Source organism: Gossypium arboreum, chromosome 11 (genome assembly GCF_025698485.1).
Source record: "Gossypium arboreum isolate Shixiya-1 chromosome 11, ASM2569848v2, whole genome shotgun sequence".
In the NCBI taxonomy this organism is placed as follows: domain Eukaryota; kingdom Viridiplantae; phylum Streptophyta; class Magnoliopsida; order Malvales; family Malvaceae; genus Gossypium; species Gossypium arboreum.
The window spans coordinates 21,857,543-21,880,965 of record NC_069080.1 but is presented as its reverse complement, the minus strand read 5'-3'; the positions used below and the strand labels follow the sequence as shown (position 1 = coordinate 21,880,965).

Sequence of the window (23,423 nt, the reverse complement as noted above, 5' to 3'; positions counted from 1 at the left end):
CCAATTTCGAATATTTTCAATCCCTTCTCTAACGATTCCCTAAAAATTTCAGTCATTTTCCCTTTTCTCTTGAACAAATTTTTTTAACCAATTTGTTTTTGCCTCTTTACTTTCTTCTCATGTTTTAATTGATTTTTTTGGCACATTAAGTTAATTTTTTTCAGATCACACGATGGAGATTAATTACCCATTAAATGGATATCCAGTCATGTCCAACATGGCATCGTAACGGGCCACGTCAGCTGTCCTGTTAGGTTTGCAACGAAAAATAGACTCAAGTGACTGATTTATTACTTTTTGTAAATATTAATGACTGATTCGTCACTTTTGAAAATTTAATAATTGAAATGTTATCTTAATAGAAGTAGAGTGGTCTATAGTTTTCCCTTAAAAAACTTTTACTGACCCTGACCCTGCCCCTGCCCCTGACCCTGACCCTGACCCTGACCCGAGTGAATAGGTCGACTAATAAGTTATGGTTTCTTCATTTCATTTTATTTTCTATTTTTGCTTTCCACCGCCGGCTGCATACCGATTTACCACCTCCCCCACCGCCGCTTCCAAACTCCAAGCGACTTCGAGAACCCAGCACTCCGTCTGCAACTCCCACAGCTGCACGCTTGCTGCCCCTTGTTTGCCTAAGATGGCGTCATCGTCACCCTCGATTTTGTATGCGAGTTGAGAAATCCTTGAAGGATTTCTCTGATTCCGGCGGCGACTGCAAAGGAAGAAGGGAGCTTGGCTGCAGGACCCATCCGTCCAGCAGGGGCGATAGTCGGAGAGTGCCGAGTAGAAGGGACGTCGCTTTTTTGCTAACGTTGAACAAGTTGTATCTACTATCCACATCCAGGTACGTAAGACTACAATTTCTATGAGCCAAGAAATCAGAATATTGAAAACTCGACACCCAATAAAACAAGATGCTGATTTCTTATGCTTTGTTTTATGTATTGCTATAAACTAGATTTCATGTGGGTCGATTTGTCGGATTTTTAATGTAGTTGGAAAATCTTTACCTCATCTCTTATCTATGACATGAGAGTTGAATACGAGTACTTTAAGAAAAATGAAGAGTCAGGATATCATGAGTTGCTCTGTTGTGAATTATTGGGTGCTTTTCTTTGGTTGACAACGAATTGCTGCTATAAATTTTTTTGTTCTTTTTTATTCTTTTCGTAAGCATGGATACTGGTTTAACCCCGCTAATGATTGCAATTAAAAGTTGATGGAAGTGTGAATTATATGAATATTGATAATATGATATATTTTGAGGTTTTTTTGGGTGTTTTCTAGCCATGTTACTTATTCACTTTGCTTTTATGTTCATCTATGTTGTTCCATTGTGAGACCCCTTTTTAGTTTCATTTTTCACCCCTTAAAATGTCCTCCATTGTTCTCCAAAGTCAGTGTTTGAAATCTAGAATTTTAACTGATAAAGTCAGATTCTCGTTTTTGGAAGTTAGAAAGCATATTGATTATGCTTCTATTTGTTACTTCTGTTTTCAAGTTGTTTGATACAATGTCTATTAGCAGGATCTATGCCAATGGCATTCAGGGGTCATTGGAGATCATACAGCTCGAAAATAGACCTGAAGAAGCTTAGGCCAATGATACTCAAGAGAATCGAGAATCGAGCCAAGGATTATCCGGTGCCTGGAATGATTCCGGTGGCTCAAGAGGTTCTCAAGGCCAGAGAAATGCTTTTCCAAGGAGTCTTCACCCTTATTAAACTATTCCCCGTTGTTGCTTGCAAGTAAGACCCGCCCTCATTTCCTCTATCTATTCAAATATGCCTTAATCCAACTTTTGCCTCGTTTTTACATATACAAAGTAAATTTTCATTCATGCTTAGACTTAACTGCTACAGCATGTGCAAACAAAGACTTTTAGTTTTAATTAGGCTAACAGAGTGATAATTTGTTTGGAAGTTTCACTAATCGTTGATAGCTTTTAAAATGGTTTAGAAATACAGTCCTAATCTTTTGCGGAAAGACCCTAGGTGTAAATACCTAAGTTGTTTAGCTTGGGTGTGAGTGCCAAATACGGGTTCATGCCAGACATATGTGGTTAGATTTTTTCTAAAATTTATCATGTAATAAAGAGTCCAATTTTCCTACTCCTAGCAGTTAGAGCATTTGGAAAGAGCTACTTTATTTCAAGAGTCGTTCAAGCAAAAAAAATTCGGTTTGCAGTCACAAGTCAAATACCTCTCTTTCATTTGGATTGAAATTTTACACGGATGGTTATTTTTGCATTTGGTGGAATCAACAAGTTTCCATGACTGATGAGAGTGGAGAGGGAACCTTTGTACATTAAAGAAGATTAGGGGAATAAGAACCTGGATTGGATTGGTTGGTTGAATTGAAAATTGGCGAAAATACCACAGATAAACATTGAACCGGTGAAAAACCAGTTCAATCACTACAAACCGACAAAAAAATGGATTGGACTAGTAAAAGATTGATATTCTATATATCTTCTTTTTGTTTCAAACTTTATTTGTTATTAATGAGATTTACAATCTCTTAGTTTTATATGAAAGGTATTAGCATCAAGTTAAATGCATATTTTATTAGTTATTAGTTATTTTATAATTTATTTACATTAAATAAGTGTTTAAAGTACTTAAACACTAAAAAGTCAAGAAAACATCAAAATGCCCCACTCAACTGGCTGGACCGGAAATTGGAGGTCTAACTGATTCGACTTCTGATCCAGTTTGAAAATTCCCCAAATTTTACTGCATTACTCTAACCTCTATTCATGCAAAAAAAACTAAAAAAAAAACATTAATTGATATAAACCTTTGCAGGTTCTGTGCAGAAGTGTACATTGGTGAGAAAGGTCACTTAATCCAAACTTGCCACGGATACAGGCGCATTGGAAAGAACCGGGTTCATGAATGGGTCCGTGGTGATTTGACCGACATACTTGTCCCTGTAGAAGCATTTCATCTACACAACATGTTTCAAGGTGTTATCAACCACCAGCAAAGATTCGATTTCGATCGTGTTCCCGCGGTCGTGGAGCTATGCATGCAAGCAGGGGCCGATGTAACTGATGAAATTTTGAGATCTGGTTCATTAACAACCCATGAATTTTCTGGTACAATCAGTGGAATCGAGTCCTTGTCAGATGATGATACAAGGGTGATAGCAAATGGCACCTTGAGAGCATGGGAGACCCTTAGATCCGGTGTTAAGAAGCTGCTACTGGTCTATCCGGCAAAAGTTTGCAAATATTGTTCCGAAGTTCATGTCGGGCCATCCGGCCATCTAGCTCGTCATTGTGGAGTATTTAGATACGAGAGTTGGCGTGGAACCCATTATTGGATAAAGGCAAGGGTTGACAATTTGGTCCCTCCAAAGATTGTGTGGCGGCGACGGCCTCAGGATCCAAAAGTGCTTTTGGATGAAGGTCGGAATTACTACGGGCACGCACCAGCGGTGGTCGATCTGTGCTCACAGGCAGGTGCTATTGTTCCAAGTAAGTATTTATGTATGATGAAATTGAGTGGTTTACCTGGACCTATTGGAGTTAAACCTTAATCTTTTGCAAATCTAAACCTAAGTGGAGGTGGCGTCAAAGGTTAGTGGTATGTACAATTTTCAGCAATAATGATAGTATTTATTCAACATTGTAGTCTCTTTTAAAGCTTGAGATCTTTGTATAGGAAAATTTTCCCCTTTTCTCAAGAAAAAGTAAGATAGAATTTGGTAAGACCAGTTTTAAAATTAACTGCCCCATGAAATGGAAAACGGTTGCCTATTTTATCGATTTGTATCTTCTTCTTCTTCTTTTCTCTTCGTTTCTTTTCTTTTCTTTTTCATTTTTTTTTACATTGGTATCTTTATATGAAATTTGCATTGAAAGTTGTATCAATTAATCAACTTTATATTTATTTAATTTTAAAATTAGTTTTTAAATTGTCGGTTTGAAATTAAATATGTTGGATAAAAGAAACTATATGAAAATGGAAAAATTATAATCTTTACCTTTATTAATTCTCCGAAGTGAATAACCTCAATATTAAAAACTAAAACTCGATTATATCATGATGTAACAAGTTAAAAGAACTGTGAAAAAATGATTAAAATATTTATGAATGCTTTGATATTTTAAAAATTAAACTGAAATCTAGCCAATAATATCTATAATAAAATAACTTGAACAAAATAACTTTTTTAATTGGTCAGTTTTAAATTTTTCAATTTTTCGGTCTAATTTAAAATAAAATATTTTATTTAAATTATAAAAATAATTTTACAATAGGATTTTTTTTGTAGGATTAAAGTGTTTTTAATGTTTGTTTTACTGTTTATGAAGGTCGACTCTTTCAATCATGTGTCTCTAGAGTTTTAGAGTTTGATTTAAAATTCTTTGATAGTATAATATGATATACCATTACAATAAACACTTATTCATATATATTTTTTCTTTTCTATTTTTTGAACAATAAATCTAATTGAATATACTTAATTATGATGAAATTATCAATGTTGGATTTTTTCCCTCTCAAAATGCTAACCTATTATTGAATATGCTTAATTATAAAGAAACTAAATTCTTTAAAAATCAATCTTGATTTCTTTTTTCTTTTCAAAACACAGGTAAAGTGAAAAGATGATAATAAGGCGATTCAATATTTAAAGGATTAAAGAAGAGATAAATGTGAGATCCGTCTTGCACTCCAAAATCCGCTAGAGAAGCTCCATCATCTTCTTTAGTTATAAGCTGGTTTTCGTCTTTAGAATCAACAATCAAGATCATACGCTCACGGGCCAAATTCTCTTGAGCTTCGATCTCTTTCTTCAGGCCATCGATCGTGGCATCGTCCTCGACTTGGACATAAAACAAGTTTCCAGTCAGAATTTCCACCACCAATTTCATCCTTTTCCTCACCAAATTGTCTCTCGTTCATAGAGAAATTTACAGAGGAAAAAATGGTTTTTAAGTGACAAATCCAAACAAATGACATGTTCATGTTAGCTGCATTTTCGGGTGGTTAGTTTCAACCATGCTTTTGATATGAATACTTAATTTTCCCATGCAAGTTTCTAGCTGGTAATAAATAAATTTATTTGTTTTATAATATCATATATGGTATTTATTTTAACAATTTTTTAAAATTAGAAATGCAATTATGTAACAAATTAGTTATTCGATTCAGTAATGTAATTATGTTTGTGGAACATGAAAACTATTAAATGGATCCAATATTTCTATTTATAATATTGTTGGAGAATATTTTAAATTATATTTAACAGTTCTTTATTGAACAAATAAATATATATTAAATTTAACCCTATTTTTAGTGCCCATAATTTATATAAATAGAATATAAAATATAAAATATTCGTTTCTTAATAATTTCTTATCCATTTATATGGGATATCATGAGCAATTAAGAGAAAAGAAAATCTATTATCAACCATAAAACAATCCTAAATTAACTTTTAATGTTTTATTTTATTTTTGTTAATTTTGCTTTTTTTCTTTTTTCTTTTTAAGTTAAATTTAGCTCTCAATTTTTTTTATCGGTGTGGCCGGAGCACATATTGTGTTTTCTGGCTTGTGCTTCTTGGCAGCTATCAATCATTGAGTATATTGGGATCTAGATTTTTTTTGTGATGAGTGCACAGAAAAACTTTTTTTGGATTTGCCCAAGATTTTTGGAATTCATTTATTTCTCTCAAGAGTGGCTTGCTTTAGCTTTGGCGCATTTCATGTAACAGAATTATATGGTCTTGAAATATGGATGTCGGGCCCTTATAGACTAACTAGCAAGGTCCAACTTGTAAATCCGACGTGGGGTGTGGAAGGTTTCGATCTTTTTGTTCCGGGAGGAATAGCCTCTCATCATATTGATCATCAATTTTTTAAAAATAATCAAATGATTGTTTTTAGTAGAAATACTAACTAAAACATTTGAAACTTTAAGCATGATAATCTACATAACAACTAACGTGTATTTCTTCTTCTTTTTTGAATTTTATAATTTTTTATTTTTGAATATTTTATATTTTTAAATTATTTGTCCATGTGCTATATAAGACAAATAATATCATATCAACATGAAATACATGTGAATTAATATGTGAATTGTCATACCAACATTATTAAAAATCTAATATTTTAATCAATATTTCTATTAAAAATGATTTAATACTTTTTAAAAATTAATCATTAAATTTAATTAAGAAAAATGTTTTAACTCTTTATCTTATGTAATTAATATTATTTAGGATAAAAGACTATGCTATTTAAAAAAAAGATAAAAAGACTTTGTAGTCAGAATATAGTTTTGGAGTTAATTTGGGCATTTAGTGTGTATTTAAAAGGTAAAAGTACTACTTATCATACAACATGCATAATTATATACATAGGTCTTTGAGTCACATAATGTATGAAAGTTTTATTCAGTTTATTAGTTTTAATATGAATTATATCAGATTTTACTCTGTGTATATTGTAATAGTTTGAAACTTATAGTTATTTGAACTTGTATTCATAATTATACTATATTTATTACACTTCAAAAACAAAAATGAGCAAAAAGTATCGTAAAGGCGTTTGTATTAAGAGTAAATTGCATTTTACCCCTCAACTCAAAAAATTGGCAAGTTACTCTCTATATATTAGATCAAAGAATAAACTGGTGATTCTGTTAAAAGTTTTATCCATTTCCACTATTAAATACTGGACCTTGTACATTAGCATGAGATACACGTAACAAACCATGTGTAATTGTCTGGTTATTCCGTCAACCACGTTAGCTTTTAACAATAGGAATAGATAAAATTTTTAACAGAAAAGATTAGTGTGCTCTTTGATCTAAAGTAGAAGGACTGTTTTGCTCATTTTTTTGAGTAAAAAGTAACAAAATGAGATTTGATTTCTAATAAAATGTGTATCCAAATTATTTGTGCTTAAATACCTTAAATGTCAAGCTTGAATTATTCAAACTCAAAATAATTCAAACTTTACATATTTAAGATCTAAAATTACATAATTCAAAATAATTCCAACGAAAATTCATATTCAAAATAACTCCAACTCAAATTTTAAAATTCCAAATTACTCTTTTATAAATATATTGTTTTTAACTTTTTCTTTGTATGTCAAAAATAATTATCAAAATACTAGAAATTCTATTACTTGCGTGTCGTGTGAAAAGCTGTATATTTAAAACACATAGATATGTTTGAAAAAATATACAACAAATAATGAAATGCATGAAATATATACAAAATTAAAATGATAAAATTAGATTAAATTGTGAATAAAATAAAATTTAAACACATATATAAATCATATTAAGAATACTAAATTAGTACAATTGTTTATTACGGTATTGCCATCAAATTTAAGTGTCGAGTTAACTTGAGATACTAATTCAATCAACAACATTATCACTGATGAAGGTAGTGAATTGTGTATATTAAAATAAAAAACATTAAAATAAAATTTTAGTTGAGAGGTAAATTTAAGATTTTATTAATTCAAATGGTATATTTAAATCTTCCCATATATATTTTATTAATTTTTGTTAAAATAAAAATACTAAAATATTTTTAACGGTATAACTTAATTTAATTTTGAAAGAATATTTTTCAATTTCTTTAATTAAATTAGCGCAAACTTAACTCATGAAGGTTTGTTTTTTTTTTAATCTCAGGCCGATGACGTCAGTGATGGATGACGAGCTCCCGCTTTTACTTTTTGCACTCCAGGGAGAGAAATATAGAATCTAAAATCCAAAAATTTTCACACAAAACATGAACATAACCTCTGTTTATATTTCTTTTAAGGGAGAAAGCTATGTTTGGAAAGCTTTGTAAATGGAAGAGATGTGTTTTGGCATGGTAGATCCTGAGTTCGTGGATGATGGCTGACTCGGTTGTTCTTCAATACACAAAAAAACTTGAGACCGAGTCGTCGTCCAAGAACCCAACTCGTAGACTCAGACCATCACCATCCAAAAAAAACATGAACGAACAAGAAGAAGGGACAAAGAAGCTTAATGTTAACACATCAGCCAACCAATTGTTCTTTGAGAGCCAGTCAAGGGCTGACGAGGTCGGCCAGAAATGGTTCGACGGACCTGGCGATTTAAGGTTTCTTTTATTTTTCTAAAAAATGTAGTATTTTTAGAATTATATTTAATTAATCCAATATTCCAAATTCAATAGTCAACACTTTGATTTTAATATATTGATTCAAATCCTATTACTTTTTATAGTTAAGTAATTGAGTTTTTCATTTCCTTCTTATCTTCCAAGCGCCGGCGCCATACCCATCTCCCCCACTCCCCAAATCCTGCAGCCAACCAGTGCCCCGACGCGGCCGTACGTCCGTAGCCTCTCGTTTGGTTGAGGCCGTGAGTTGACAAGATCCGCCGAGGATCTCTCAGGACCCGGCGATTTCTCCAACATTGCCTGGTATGTAAAACTAAACCGTTGGTGTCATATGATGAAACTTTTGACTTTTAGACATGGCGGCACCGTCTTAATTGCCTCTAATATTTAGCTTACGAAAACCTTTTTCTTTTTGGTGGTAACCTTAATCTTTATGTGGATTTGATTATCGTCAAATTGGGTTTTCATCTTTCATTTTTTCTCTTTTCTTTGTTTTTGTTTTAGATTCTTTGACCTATTTGAATCCAAATTTTGGTTAGGTTCATTTCGTGGAGGTAAAATTTGATCCAGATTAACATATTTAAACTTTATTTCTCAAGTAATAAACAAGCCTAAACTATCAACATACTCACTTTTATTTACCTCAGTTTATATTTTAGTCACTTATTATGTTATCGCGTGGTAATATTCTAGTCACTAAGCCATTAATTGCCATTAACAATATAACGGTAAGCTGATATGGCATGTTAAATCATTATTTCAAATAAAAATTTTAAGTTAATTTATACACTTGATCCCATGTTTTTTTATTTTAAGCAATTTAAAATTTTCCTTTTATATTCTTTTAACTTTTTTTTCCAATTCTCTTCTACTTTTTCCTCACTTCCCAATTTCTTTTAACGTACTTTTTTTTCTATATTTTCCATTTCTTAAAATTAGTCTCTGCACTTTTAATTTTTTTGAACAATCTAATTTTTTTGTGTGAGGCGATTTTGTGGACTAGTTTTAACAAATGTAAAATATAGAAAAACTAAGTTAAAAGGAATGAAGAAGAGAGGAAAATAGAGGAGAAGTAAAAGAAAATGGAAAATAAAAAAAATTGCTTAAAATGAAAAAAATATAGGGACCAATTGTATAATTTAATCTGAAATTTTTGTTTGAAATGATGATTTAATGTGTCATTTAGCTTTCTATTACACCGTTAATGGCAATTAGCGGCTCAATAACTAAAATATTACAATACAATAACATAAGTGACTAAAACGTAATATTTTAAATATAAATAAATAAAATATAACTTGAGACAAACAAAATAACTATTTTAGTAGTTACCGTAATAAACAATACTAAACATACATTTTTCAAAGCTAAAAGTGCTTTTGATTTAACTTTGCTCCTAATAACATTTTTATCTTTAATGTAATATTTATATTATGAAATTTATTTCAAATATATAATATATAATATTTAACTTTATAATGATTATAATTTAATAATATTTAAAATATAAATTATATATTCAAATTAAATTTTACAAATAAATAATATTAAATTGTTTGTAAATATTTAAAATTTAAAATTTATATATTAAAATAATAATAAATTATTTAAAATAAAATATTTTATTTAGCAACAATACTAAACAATTTAATTTTAAATTAAAAATTTTAAAATTATTTTTCCACAAATTTTTTAAGAGCAACTAACATTTAGTTGATTACTTTTACGCATGAGCAGATAAATTAGGTGAGTCCACTTGTTTTTAAATTGAACAAAAATTTAAATTTTATTTTAAATTAGAGATTTAAAATTTAAATATAAAAATAGAAGTCGACTTGAACACAAGCCTTTCACCAATCTATTAATTTTGTATTTTAAAATGGATAGGTTTTGAATTACGATCAAAAACGTTCTAAGAGTTCATACTTTTCTCGTAAGTGGATATTTAAATAGATTTTGTAGTGTGTTAGAGTCGGGCAGTCAAATTATTAAGGGTTGCCTTTGAATTGGATTATTGAGAGTAAAAGTTTTAAGGTTACATATTTTCATTTAATCTCAACATTTTATTTTTAAAAATTTGATCTATTTATTTTTGGATTTAAAATTTAATATCATTAAAATTTTTCTATTAAATTTTCTATGGGCAACTCAATTTTAGTAATAAAATTTTGTATTAAAATGAAAGTCAATTTGGGTAGTGAACATTCTTTATCTCATATTCATATGCATTACAAATCAATATCGAATAATAAATCTAATAATTGAATTTGCAATATATAAATCCATGAAAATTAGATTGGATAATATCAAATGTTTAATTTTTGTTATACTATATATATTAGGGATGATCGTATTAGCTACAATTTATTTTAGATATATTATGATTCTGGTCACATTAACATACTTAAATTTGAACTTTAATCCCTATACTTTTATTTGGTATAATTTGCGTTAGGTATAAAGTGTCTTTAGTCATATTATGGATTTGGTCCCTTACTATGTATAAATTTAATATTTAGTTCCTATACTTTTTGAGGCAAAATTAGGTCTCTATACTATTATAACAACATTAGTTAATCTAAATAATTAACATTCTTAACTATTTCAGATAAAATGTCAATGCGGATTTAATCTTAAAAATACTCATTCAAACTCATGTTGATAAAATAATTTTTTGTTGAAATAATATTCTTAAAGAAAAATTGGTGTTAGTACTTTAATTGTTAACAATATTGGTGGTTTAGCCTACTAATGGCATTATTAAAATATAGATATCAAACTATATCAAAATTGAAATATAGAGATTAAAATTTAAATTTTAACAAAACTGAAATTTAACCATTGTATTATAATGTAAAAAAAAAATAAAGCAAACACAAAGGTAGATTAACACTTGTCAAAAGGTAAATACTTTGGACTAGGGGTGAGTATTCGATCGAGTCGAGTCAAATCGAATAAAAAATTTTCGAGTTAGTTGAGTTGACAAATTCTATTTTAGCAACGGAACTCAATTTGATTTTTTTTTGAATTGAATCAAATTGAGTCAAAATTTTTTTGAGTCAAATCAAGTCGAGTTAATGAATCCTATTATTTATAGTTAATGTTGCGTTTAGATGAACCGATTATTTAACTAGCAGACAAAACACAAGATTATTTAACTATATGAAAAATATAATGATTTAGTCTTTTAACTTAATGGGTAAACATTTATCAAAACGACATAGTTTTGTCTTTTAACTTAATTATTTTTAATTTTAACTTTTTAAAAAGTAAACATTTATCAAAGTGACGTAGTTTTGTCTTTTCTTATTCAGATTTTCGTATAACTCAAATTGTGTAATTCATATTCGAGTTAAACTAAAAAACTTAATTTTTTATTCGAGTTGACCTAAATAGCTTGATTAACTCAAATAACTCGAACTATTTAATTCAAAATTTAAAATTTTTTATCGAGTTTTTTGAATCGAATCGGATTTTGCTCACCTCTACTTTGGACATTACTTTAAGCTATGTGGTGCAAGGTAATCAATTCTGTTTCGGTATCATTTGTATTAGTTGAAATATTTTGTTTTAGTAGTAAACTTGAACAACAAATTTTAGATTTCTTTTTTGTGTAAATTCTAATTAATCTTGAGCGGTCCAATGCATACTAATTGATTTTACCTATACCAATCGGTAAAAAATAAAATTTGAAATATAAATATAAATGTAAAAATAAAATTTTTATTATTTATTTTAGATTTTTATACAAATTTAAATTTTAAATGACAAATTGTTATTGAAATGATTTTATTATTTAATTTACGAAATAATTTTTCCTTGTTTATTTTAAGTTTGTTTAATCTTATATAGTGAAGTTTTTGAAAAGTATTTTATATAATTAATGAGCATAAGATTTATTTAATTTAATTTTGATATTTATAAAAATTTTTATATACATATATAATATATATATTTTAAAATATTGATAAATTTAAAATGATATGCTAAACAAACTGATATTAATACATACCAATATTAGATAAAATGGTACATTCACAAATATAATATTTATTATCTTGCCTAGGGTGATAAAATGAAAAAATATTTTTGGGTATTACTCGTGATTGGGTAAGGATCTTGATAATTTTTAAATTTTAAATTGAGTATTATGAATCGAGAAAATAATATTGGAAAAGTTTTAATTCTTATTTAGATGTTTTATTCAATTTAACTGTAAATTTAATTAAACTTTATATGATTATCAGATGATAAAAGTGTTAGATATATATTATTTTGATATTTATAGATCTGCCCTTACTTTTTCTAGCACCATCTGCCCTTACTTTTTCTAGCACCATGGAATCTCCACTATTTGTGAAATCCTCAACGATGTTGGAATCGATTTCAATGGTATCATGCATCAAAGTGATAGACATTCCTCTAGTACCCACATTTGAGCCAATAGACCCCTCACCCCTGACCCCATCTGTATATGTGTTTGTAGCCACCACCAGTTGCTGGACTTGTGTTCCCTAAATTAAATGCCGACGTGGGCTAAAAATACCGATGGATTTGTATCCAATAATTATTCCCATTATAACAAGGGCGGATCTCAAATCATGATAACTAATATGAGTTCTACTTGTCGGTCATACTCGGTTTACTAGCAATGAAAAACTTTCAATGTGGTAGCTTTTAATTTTTTATTTAATTAAAAATTTAAAATAATTTAGATAGCTTTTCCTTATCAAACTATGCTGTAAAAGTTGAATTCGTATATAATTATATTTTTTCATTAGATATTAATTATAATAGAGTTGTTTAATCTTTAAAATAGATGTAGTTAAACTCTTTTTATATTGTGTTTTTCAATAGAGTAAATTTCTCTTTCTTTACTCGTAAATTTTCAGATAAAATTTATATGTTTTGATTATTTTACTATTATAACATTATATTTGTTTCAAAAATAAGCCAAAGATACTTTGTAAAGTTTTATAAATTAAAAAAAAAAAATTACTAGTATTCACTGGGAAGTGAGAACCGAAAAAAAGAATCAGCTTCAACAATCCGTAATATTTTTAATTTAAAAAACCCAACCTCCCTTGTCCTAAAATCTGATGTCGATCGGAAAAGGAAAAAAAAAAAACTCATATCAGGCCGGGACAGCTTGGAACTCGATGTCTTAGTAGAGTTTTTTTTCTTTTTCATCAGAGTTGACATTGGCGTCCAAATCGGTCTAGGAAGCTGTTTAAGTACATTGGCCCGGCGCTGTGGGTGCATTCTCTACGCTCGACCTTTTCTCGACTGTGCCGTAAGAATCCCAGTGGAGAAATTAATTCTCCCCCTAATCTTCCCAAAATGCCCTTGCTTTTTTTTCTTTGTCTTTCTTCTCTCTCAAATCTCTAGTACATGGACGGAAATAACTCTTCCCTTTACAACTTATTTTGCCTTTTTATGATTTTAATTTTTTCAAATAATTAATATAAACTAATTAATAAATATCTAATTTTGATTTGGGCATTTTATTTATGACAAAAACTCAATATTTCACTGCAAAGATAATAATAAATTCATTGGAAAATTTTAATTTATTTAATTTATAATTTATCCTTTTTTGTTTTAGTGATTTGTATGATGTTGAATTGATTTCAGAATTTATTGGACTTGTCAAAGATCGGAACAGTTTAGCTGTTTAGGAAGTCGGAAATGGCATCGCCTCCAATTTTATCCTTGGCTCTTCCATCAAATACCGGTAGAGTTCTCAGCATTCAATCCCACACAGTTCAGGTACTTCTTCTCCTTTTGTTCTACTCTTTGCACTTTTTTTTATTCTTTGTTTGGTTGTTGAAAATGTTTAAGGCAGTATGATAATCTTGATTCTGTTTTCAGCATGATTTGTTTTTTTTTTCATCTGCGTCAATGTCTGTGCATTAAGAGAATTACATTTGTTTTAGATTCGTACTATAAGTAGAAAATGCTCTGGCTTTGATCACTATCTGTCTTGTTGTAGCACTTAATATCTATCTAATAATTGTTTCAATCATCAAGAGCTGGGTACAAATTTTGTTTTATGTTCTTAATATATCGTGAATTACCTGTACACTGAAATATTCTTATCTATCTTTGAAAACATTTGGAATAAATTCTTGTTTTCTCCATTTTAACAATTAAAGGATCCTTGGAAGTTTACAAGTGAAGTAATTGTATGATTGGTTTTACCTTCACCTAATTTCCTCGTGGAAAAAAAAAAAGCATTTCTATATTACTCTTTTGCTATTAAGTTCTGTTGTTATTCTAACTTAATTTCTTCTCTTTTTTTTTTTCCTCCTTAGGGATATGTTGGTAACAAGTCAGCAGTTTTTCCTCTTCAACTATTAGGATATGATGTGGATCCAATCAATTCAGTACAGTTTTCAAATCATACAGGCAAGCTGCTTATACTACTACTGGGAAAGTCTCAGAGTACTGAGACCTGATATATGGAGTGCTGTCAGCTGTAAATTTGTATAAGTTTGGGTTTGGTGTTCTGACCAAAATACAGCATCTTCTAGCATAGTTTAATCTATCTGAAATTTGTGCAGGGTACCCAACTTTTAAGGGTCAAGTTCTAAACGGGCAACAATTATTGGATTTAATAGAAGGCCTTGAAGCAAATAATTTATTGTACTACACCCATTTACTAACAGGTATTTTATTTCTGGTTGCTCTTTGACGATGACAGCTTCTCCGTGATATAAAATTCTCTAGATTGTTATAATATTCATCTATGAGGGGGAAAACAGGATTGTTATACAATATTTAAAAGGAAAAGGAACATATAGCATTATTTACAAAGAAGAGAAATTCTCTTCTGTGTTAAATGAGTGGTTCTCTCTGGAATTATCTACCCACTATAGAGAAAGGAAACAAAATAAGTAAATAAGACATCCTATGTTGTGTATTTAGCAAATTGTGTCACAAAAAGGTATTCACTAGGATGCTTCTGTAGTGGATTTTGTTTTTTTTTTTCATTCTTTTTTTTTTTAATGTAGCTTTTTTAATTTTTAGATATTTGACTTGATACCGGACCCAGGGGGGGGGGGGGAGAAAATTGCATTTAAAGTTATAGTTTCTTATCAATGAATGTCTTAATGGTGTAAAAATAATAGTTTCTTAACAATTAATGCTTGAATGATATAAAAATCATTTTATTCTGGTCAAATTCTGATTTAAATAATCTCTTAATTTGTTTAGGCTCCTTTTGTTTGTTGACTTTTTTTCACTTTCTCAAAAGTTACTAAGTAAATAGAAATGGTATAAAGGCAAAATCATAATCAATTAAAAATTTAACAAATAACTAAAATGCAACTTCATTTTAAAATATTTGTGCTTTCATCGGTAATTAATTTGAATGAGTTGATAATTCATCATTGCTTTGAGACATTAGAGTTGAATATTCTGGGCAGTTGTATGTTACAAATCATCTCTCAGAAATGTAAATGATATTCTTTATTTCTGGTATAGAAAAAGTTGTGCAGAACTGTTTGTTTCTATTCACTTGTTATTTCTCTGTTTCTGTAATCATCAAGCGAATTTACTTTTTGTTGCCTGAAATTCATCACATTTCCATGCCAACAGTGTTAACTGTTTCAATATCTATTGCTTCAGTTTTTTCATGGTGAATTTGCAGGTTATATTGGCTCTGTTTCTTTCTTAAAATCTGTATTGGAGGTTGTAGACAAGCTTCGCTCTATTAATCCAAATCTTACTTATGGCAAGTCTACTCTAATCTCCAGAAGCTATTGGACCTTATTTTAAGCTCGCTCACTTGCTTGCATGTGCTTTGTCCTTTTTGAAATAAGTTTAACTCATGATTACAGAAGATGATTTGTTCAAATCCATAACGATATAAATAATTGGCATTGTATTCTTCATCTTTTGTTCACATAATGTGAAACTACAAATTTGAGACAGAAATGTAAGTTTCAAAAATAACTAATACTGAAGGAACAATGAAATGAAAAAGCTTGCCTTGATGGATCTAGAAAAAAATTCCTCATCCTTTTTCTTTACTATATCTGATGCTGAATAAAAATTCTTTCCACTTGGAACATTGTCTGGTATTCAATAATGCTTGATATACACTGCCCACCCCCCATCCACTGTACACCCCTCACCACCAAAAAAGAAAAAAGCAAAACAAAAGGGATACCCTTTTTTTCTAAGACATGGCATTTTTTCTCTAGTTTGTGATCCAGTGATGGGTGATGAAGGAAAGCTTTATGTTCCTGAAGATCTAGTATCAGTATATCGTGAAAAGGTGAGTGATCAATCTTTGTCTGAAACCTTCCAAGTGTTCCTTTTCTATATCCTTTGTGCTGATTTGGTTATTTCATACTTTGATATACAGTAAACAATCAGGAATTGCTCTTTTGATGTATTAGTTTATTACACTTTTAAATTGGGAGCTTAAATAGCAGTAAATTGTTTATTCATATTAGAAGAAATATACATAATTATCTTGATGCACAATTAGTTGTTTAACTTATATAGTTGGAAACTTGTTAAACTTCTTAGTAACACTCCTTATGGTTAGGTTGTCCCAGTGGCTTCAATGTTGACTCCTAACCAGTTTGAAGCAGAACTGTTGACTAAATTGAGGTATTTTCGACTATATGATAAAAATAGTTGAAGTCCATTTGCTATGTTGTAAAATTCCATTGTCTGTATACAATCATGTTGTTTCCTTTTAGCTTATGCTTTCTTGGGAACCTTTTGGGACTTCGGTAGCTGCATGTAGAAGGCAGAATTGTTGATATCTTAGAAAATTTGAACTAAAATAAGATTCCCGAAATCTGAATTCTCAAGCCTTATATTTTCGAAAGAGCCGGATTTTTCAATGTTGTATTTGTTTATGTTTAATGCAATGCATCAGTATGATTTCAAGGCAATTGCTTGGTTTATCTTCCCCTTGCATGGCGCAAAAGACAAAATAGATACCATTTAGGGAGTGGGATAACTGGTATGGCTTAGAGTCAGAGGTCATACGAATCACTGATTATAGTTCATTGGGATGTCAACAGAAGCGTTTCTGGGGTTTCATATAGCTTCATTTACAAACTAGATCTTTTGAAGAAAATTTCATCTTTATAAACCATGAGATGTAGAGTCATGCTTTTTGACAAGTGGTTCTTCGATTTTCAGGTTTGGATAATTAATAGGAACGAAAGAAACCCAAAACAAGCAGTTCTTTCATGTATGCTTGATTGTAACCTTTCAGTTTTAAATTGTATCATTGTTGTTGTTGTTAGTATTATTATACATGCATCCGCCATTTTGATAATTGTCTGCTGGCAAAACCACCGGGTTCAAAGCTGAATCAGGATAAGCAAATTTTTAAAGTGCAAATGAATAGATTGTTACCAGAGAAATAGGACCATAAACAAAAAATTTGTAGGCTTATACGGCTATGCCCTCTTTAGCGATTATTGGCTTTTATTTACCCTATTGTGGGGTGGACGTGCTTTGAAAAAATGAAAATGCAATCTGGCCTGCTAGGAGTTGACATCCTTGATATTGGCTAAAAGGAGAGTTTCTTTCTTCAGGCATTTCAGAGACTGTCCAACTTGTTTTTTCTTGGGTCTAAAAAGAGGTTTTTGGTTTGTTTTCTTTTCAACCTGTATTCTTTTTCTTGTCTGTCTCGTAAGGTTGCACGAGAATGTTCTCTTGGTTATCTCTCTCTGCACCAAGTGTTCCTATATGTTGCTCTAGGATTTAAACCTTATATCAATTTTGCTTTGATGGTAATTTGTATCAGAATGGAGTTACTATTTGAGACCTCTGTCTTGTGATATTTCATGGTAGTAAGCCTTCTTTTGCTGCATCTTTCTGTTGCAGTTTCTTAGAATATATTGTTGCTGCAGGATTGGTTCTGAAACAGATGGTCGGAAAGCATGCAAGATTCTTCATGCTGCTGGGCCTTCAAAGGTTGTGTGTGTGTTTTCCTTCCTGCATTTTGTACCTATTCAAGGCTTAGAAATTTCTACACAAAAACCAGTTTTCTTAGTTTATTCTCCCTTATCACTATGAATCTAGTGTAAGGCTGAGTAATTTTTTTCTTTTCCATTGTTAGAACCTTATGAAAAAGAAATGTAATTTAAACTGGGGCAGATTTTCTGGTAACGGTTAAATGATTACAGACAGATTTAAGACTAACATAAAAACAAGTTAGGGTTTGATGGGATGTAAATCTGCTTTAAAGCTCATATCATACAATTTGAACTCAAAATTAAGTATGGAAATTTTCTTATTCCTAAAATGTGCGTAGAGTGTAGAGACACAAACATGCAGATGTAGATACTTGGAGAAGATGATAGTAGTCCGTTGTTCTCAAATAACTTTTGCAATTTGTATGGTAAGAAGATAGAATGGGTTCTGTGGCTCATATTATGATTGGTGGAAAATCACTTTATAATAAATCTACTGTTTTTTTTTTTTTTTGGTGGTCTCTTGCAGTCCAGTTTTTCTTTTGAAGTCATAAGAAAACCTAGCAATATCTTTCTGTACATATAGAATTATATGGTTCATTCCACAGTTTAGCTCCTGCCTTTAGAACTTAGTTCTCATATAGCCTTCACACCATTTTCTGTTAATTTTGATTGTCTCAGGTTGTGATTACTAGCATCAATATAGATGGTAATCTTCTTCTCATTGGCAGTCATCAGAAAGATAAGGTAGTCTTTTGCTGAATGTGATCTGCTTGACTTCACATTTAAAGCTGCAGGTTCATTTAAAAATCTGTCATTTGTATCTGGTGCATTTTTTAAACATGTTTCAGAACTGAGAAGGTGTAAACAGACATTTTTTTCATGAAATTTCCGCTTCTTGTTTGTGTTAATATTTTGTTATAAAGATATATATTTGGTTAGAGGACTGTATCCTGATTTTTAAGTGTCTTTCCTAGTGAGTTGAAGATTCAAAGGAGGGCTGAATATTTTGTATTCTGTTGACGAAGGAGTGACACTGTAAAAGTATAGGGTATAAGTTTCTGATATTTTGTTCTGAAATAAGGAAGCATATGATGGATTTTAGGGTTAGCATCCTACCAATACCATCTGTGCTACCATAGAATTGATCATTGTGGGTTCATTATGATAAAAAGATTAAGGATATCAATATAAGACTCTTAGCTACCATGACTCTAGTAGGTATTAAGAATTTCACATGCATGCTTTATACTGAGAAGAGAAAAGTGGTACCTCCCTTCACTTCAACTTGAATATCTGTCTCACTGTATCTGTATGCTTAACAGGATTTCTGCTTTCATAAGAGTAGATAAAATTTTCCATTACTTTACCAACATGTAGAATATCACTTCTTTTTCATAAAAACAGCATTGGTTTGGTTGGGCCACCCTCTAGCTTTTGTGAAATTTAAAGAGTAAAATTAGAGAGTAAGAAATAAAGTACCTCATTCATAAATTTGTACCATTTACAAAGTGAAAACTTATTCGAAGTTGAGATATTTCCTAATTAATGTTATTGCAATGCGGTGTATGAAGTTTGGCTGAATGAAAATGACTAGTTCATATTTATCATTGATTGCTATTTACCTCCAAACAGCACTTGTATAAAAAAATGTATTTGCTACTCTTTTTGATCCTTTTTTTTTTTTTTGGGTTGGGGGGGGGTTAAGAGAAATAAACTGTTGCAGTAAATGAAAGTGATTCTTTTCTCTGTACCAAATGAAATTATAAAATCAACCTTCAACTGGTAGAATTTATGGTTTTTGCTTCTGATCACACTCACTTTAAATTTTTTTTACCCTGAGGTAATGTTTGACTCCAATATGATTTATAGATTCATAAATATCTGCAAAATATGCAACAAGAAATAAGTTTGCTTTGTTTTTTATGCCTTTTTTTCATGTGTAAGTTAATACACCCTTTAGGTTGGTTATTTTGTCTTATTCTTAACTGGTCAAGCCTGCTGACAAGCTTGTCTCCGTTTATTGTGGTGTTGGTTTGATAGGAACAAGCTCCTGAGCAGTTTAAGATTGTCATACCAAGAATTCCTGCATATTTTACGGTATGCGAAGTTTCCTGTTGTAAATTGAGCATGAACCTTTCCATATTTTGAGAATTTAGTCTTGAGGCTATTCTATCTTGTTTTTTGCTCACCATTCCTCTTATGGTTGTTTGTGTTGATACCTGGGATTGTTAGAAAGCCTAGTTGTTGCTGAGTTTTGGACCCAAAGTTTGACCTTAAACCAGTGCTTTTCTGACACTTACTTTCATCCTCTTACAAACTGTTTATCCAGTTATGAATAAAAAATTAAGAAAGTACTGTTACTTCAGCTTTTATACCTAATTTTGTTAAAAGCTACAAAAAGGCAAAAAAACAACTTTTTATAAAGTAAAAACATTCAATTAAATGAACTACTGGCTTGCTTCTAAAGTTTGTGCAATTCAATGAAAACCAGAACATTTGGAGGGAGGCGCTACTAGTTTTTTGTACACATGGACCCTCTATCGTCTTCTGCCTACACAAGATTGGAACTTCAGAGCTTTCGGTTTAAGTCTTGAAATCAAATCTTTGAGCTGCTTTGAAAAAGGCCAAAGTATAACCATTTGTTATGTGCATAGCATAACAGTTTTATTTTAAGCTGTTGTGAGGAAGTGGCATAAGACAGATTCAAGGAATTGTCTACTCAGGCTTTAGTTTTATTCTTGGGGTTGAAATAGACTGAAGATTCTGGGATTGCGATGATAGAGTAGTTTTCTGGATTAGTAATTGAAGCAGCATTTTGTTTTCCACAATTTAACCAAACTGCTATATAGTAATGACCTCTACTAAGATTGCGAACCCGGCATTTTATATATGGAAAGTGTATCCTTGAAAGAGCCACGGAGTATTGGGTTAGATAGTAGATCTCTAGACCTATTAGGGCCATTATAGATATCTGCATATGTTCCCTTGATATATTACATTATCGGTGGAACTTGAACTCCATATGGAATATCTTTTAAACTTTCTGATAATTTTTTAACTCTTGAATAGTACAAACTAAGGCTTCACTACTACATGTGCAATTAATCCTGCTAGAAGGTTTGGTCATCCACTTTAAAGAATTACTTAAAAGAAAGAAAAATGCATTTCAGTTGTTCCCTCTCTTTTAGATCATGAAGTTTCATAAATTACGGTCACTTCTGCTTGCATGTGAGCTTTATTTGCGACTATAGTAGGATATTGATGTTCTGTTCTCTTTTATTAGTTGTACTTCATTCTTCGTTGGAAATTATGTTGATGAACATCCAAATGTTTTGTAGGGAACAGGAGATCTAATGACCGCACTTCTACTTGGGTGGAGTAATGTAACTTTCTTGTTTTTACTCCTGCCTTGAAATCAGTATATTAAAGTATAGTTTCTTAGACATATGCCTTTTGCTCTGCTCAGAAATATCCTGACAACCTTGATAAGGCAGCAGAGCTTGCAGTGTCGAGTTTGCAGGTATTGATTGTTATAATCTTGAGGGTTTTTTCTTGTATCTATAATCAGAGTAACATAATGCATCATTTATATCCTTGCGAATCTGAGTATTTTAATGTTTGACTTGAGTAGCTCGTAAGCTTAATTGGATTTTTTATTTTTAATATTTTTTTATTCTTAATTAGTTCTTTAAAAAAATTTCTCAACTTGAAATAAATAATTGAGTTTGAAGTTAAGCATGAGAGTCATACTTATTTTTTACCAGGTAAAAGACTTAGTCAAACCTAATCAAGTGAGCTCAAGCAGTTTGACATTTTTCTTGAATTAAGCTTAAGCTTTAAAAGTGAAACTTCATCGAGCTTGAGTCTATTTTCAAGCCTTGAATTTGAAGTTAAGCTTGAGCTTCTTATGGTTTGAGCTTGACTCAACTCGATTTACCCCTATATATGAGGGAAAAACTACCTTTTATCTTGCGCAGCTTTATTGGAACGTCAACAAATTAAGCTCAAGCTCCTTACAATTTGAGGGTTTGATTTGAACCTCACATATGAGGGCAAAGCTACCTTTATCTTGTGCAGTTTGATTCAGCATTTTTAATCAACAAAACCCTTGCAGTTTTGTTCTGAGTGAATGGTTTATGTTAAAAATCATATTTAATTCATGTTTCAACTTTCATATAGGCACTTTTGCAGAGGACATTGAATGACTATACAAGTGCTGGATTTGATTCAAAATCCAGCAGCTTAGAGATTCGGTTGATTCAGAGTCAAGATGACATCCGCCAACCAAAATTGACATTCAAAGCTCATAAATACTCCTGAAAGCCAATACATGATGATAATCCGTATTGAACTACAATAGTCCTCTAGTTGGTTTTTTGTAAAAGGTATTTTGCTACAAGTTTATATTTTCGTGTTAGAATAAATAAAAGAGATAATTAACTAATAAGACTCTTGGAACAGTAAGTACATTAGAATGTAGTTCTTTGAATAGCTATAGATATAGAATAGATATTCTCAGAAGCTGAATTTGCGATATTCGCCTTTCACTTCGAAGAAAATTTCAGCATTCTTCAGAGCGACTCATTTTCCTTTTAAATATGTTATAAACTCTTGTTTTTATGATTTGATTTTTCATTGAGTCAACTGAATTTCAGTTTTGCTTGGAACTTTAAGTGCATTAGTATGTAGTACTTTCAATAGCTGTCGATATAGATATAGATATTCCAAGAAGAATATATTCATCTTCACATCACCTTTCACTTTTGAAGAAATTTTTGAGTCAGCTTTCTTCAAAGCCATTCATTTTCCATTTAAATACTTTTATGATTTGATCTTCCGTTGGCTCGATCTGATTTTGATTTTACTTGAACTTTAAGTACATTAGGAAGTAGTAGTTTTTATTCCTATAAACATAGAACAGATATTCTAAGAAGCTGAATTAATGAATCTTCACCTAGAAAAAATTTTCAACTCTGCTTTCATTGAAGCGGCTCATTTCAATCTTGCATTGCCTTGATGTAATTTAGTTTTACTTGGAACTGAGTACAATAGAATGCGGTACTTCCAGTAGCCATAGATACAGAATAGTTATTCTAAGAAGCTGAATTCATGGATCTTTACTTTTCACTTAAAGGAAAGTCTGAATCAGCTTTCTCCGAAGTGACTCATTTTCCGTTTAAATATGTTGCTAGCTCTTGCTTTTTATGATTCGATCTTGCATCGGCCTGATATAATTTTGGGATTTACTTAGAACTAAGTACAATAGAATGTATTACTTTGAATAGATATTCTAAGAAGCTGAACTCATGGAAGAGATTTTCGAGTCAGCTTTATT

At 30.6% G+C, this 23,423-nt stretch overlaps 2 protein-coding genes across 2 annotated transcripts; both read left to right on the top strand.

The window, feature by feature from the left end:
• Nucleotides 1-454: 454 nt before the first annotated feature.
• LOC108471041 (APO protein 4, mitochondrial) lies at nucleotides 455-3,793 on the top strand. Its single transcript, XM_017772607.2, has 3 exons — nucleotides 455-850; nucleotides 1,534-1,753; nucleotides 2,813-3,793. Exons 2-3 carry the CDS (start codon nucleotides 1,539-1,541, stop codon nucleotides 3,546-3,548), a joined length of 951 nt encoding a protein of 316 aa, XP_017628096.1. The 5' UTR covers nucleotides 455-850; nucleotides 1,534-1,538; the 3' UTR covers nucleotides 3,549-3,793.
• A 9,196-nt stretch (nucleotides 3,794-12,989) lies between these two features.
• Nucleotides 12,990-22,755, top strand: LOC108474138 (pyridoxal kinase). Its single transcript, XM_017776058.2, has 13 exons — nucleotides 12,990-13,431; nucleotides 13,773-13,907; nucleotides 14,453-14,546; nucleotides 14,702-14,806; nucleotides 15,790-15,873; nucleotides 16,346-16,419; nucleotides 16,696-16,760; nucleotides 18,023-18,086; nucleotides 18,767-18,832; nucleotides 20,129-20,185; nucleotides 21,427-21,471; nucleotides 21,555-21,608; nucleotides 22,268-22,755. Exons 2-13 carry the CDS (start codon nucleotides 13,827-13,829, stop codon nucleotides 22,406-22,408), a joined length of 930 nt encoding a protein of 309 aa, XP_017631547.1. The 5' UTR covers nucleotides 12,990-13,431; nucleotides 13,773-13,826; the 3' UTR covers nucleotides 22,409-22,755.
• The last annotated feature ends 668 nt before the right edge of the window (nucleotides 22,756-23,423 follow it).

Excerpts from the sequence above, each read along its gene's own strand:
- LOC108471041 (XM_017772607.2), top strand. The coding sequence starts at position 1,539 with ATGCCAATGGCATTCAGGGGTCATTGGAGATCATACAGCTCGAAAATA. Across the intron at positions 1,754-2,812 it reads TTCCCCGTTGTTGCTTGCAA|GTTCTGTGCAGAAGTGTACA; the intron begins GTAAGACCCGCC and ends AAACCTTTGCAG.
- LOC108474138 (XM_017776058.2), top strand. The coding sequence starts at position 13,827 with ATGGCATCGCCTCCAATTTTATCCTTGGCTCTTCCATCAAATACCGGT. Across the intron at positions 18,087-18,766 it reads ATGCTGCTGGGCCTTCAAAG|GTTGTGATTACTAGCATCAA; the intron begins GTTGTGTGTGTG and ends TGATTGTCTCAG. Across the intron at positions 21,472-21,554 it reads TTCTACTTGGGTGGAGTAAT|AAATATCCTGACAACCTTGA; the intron begins GTAACTTTCTTG and ends TGCTCTGCTCAG.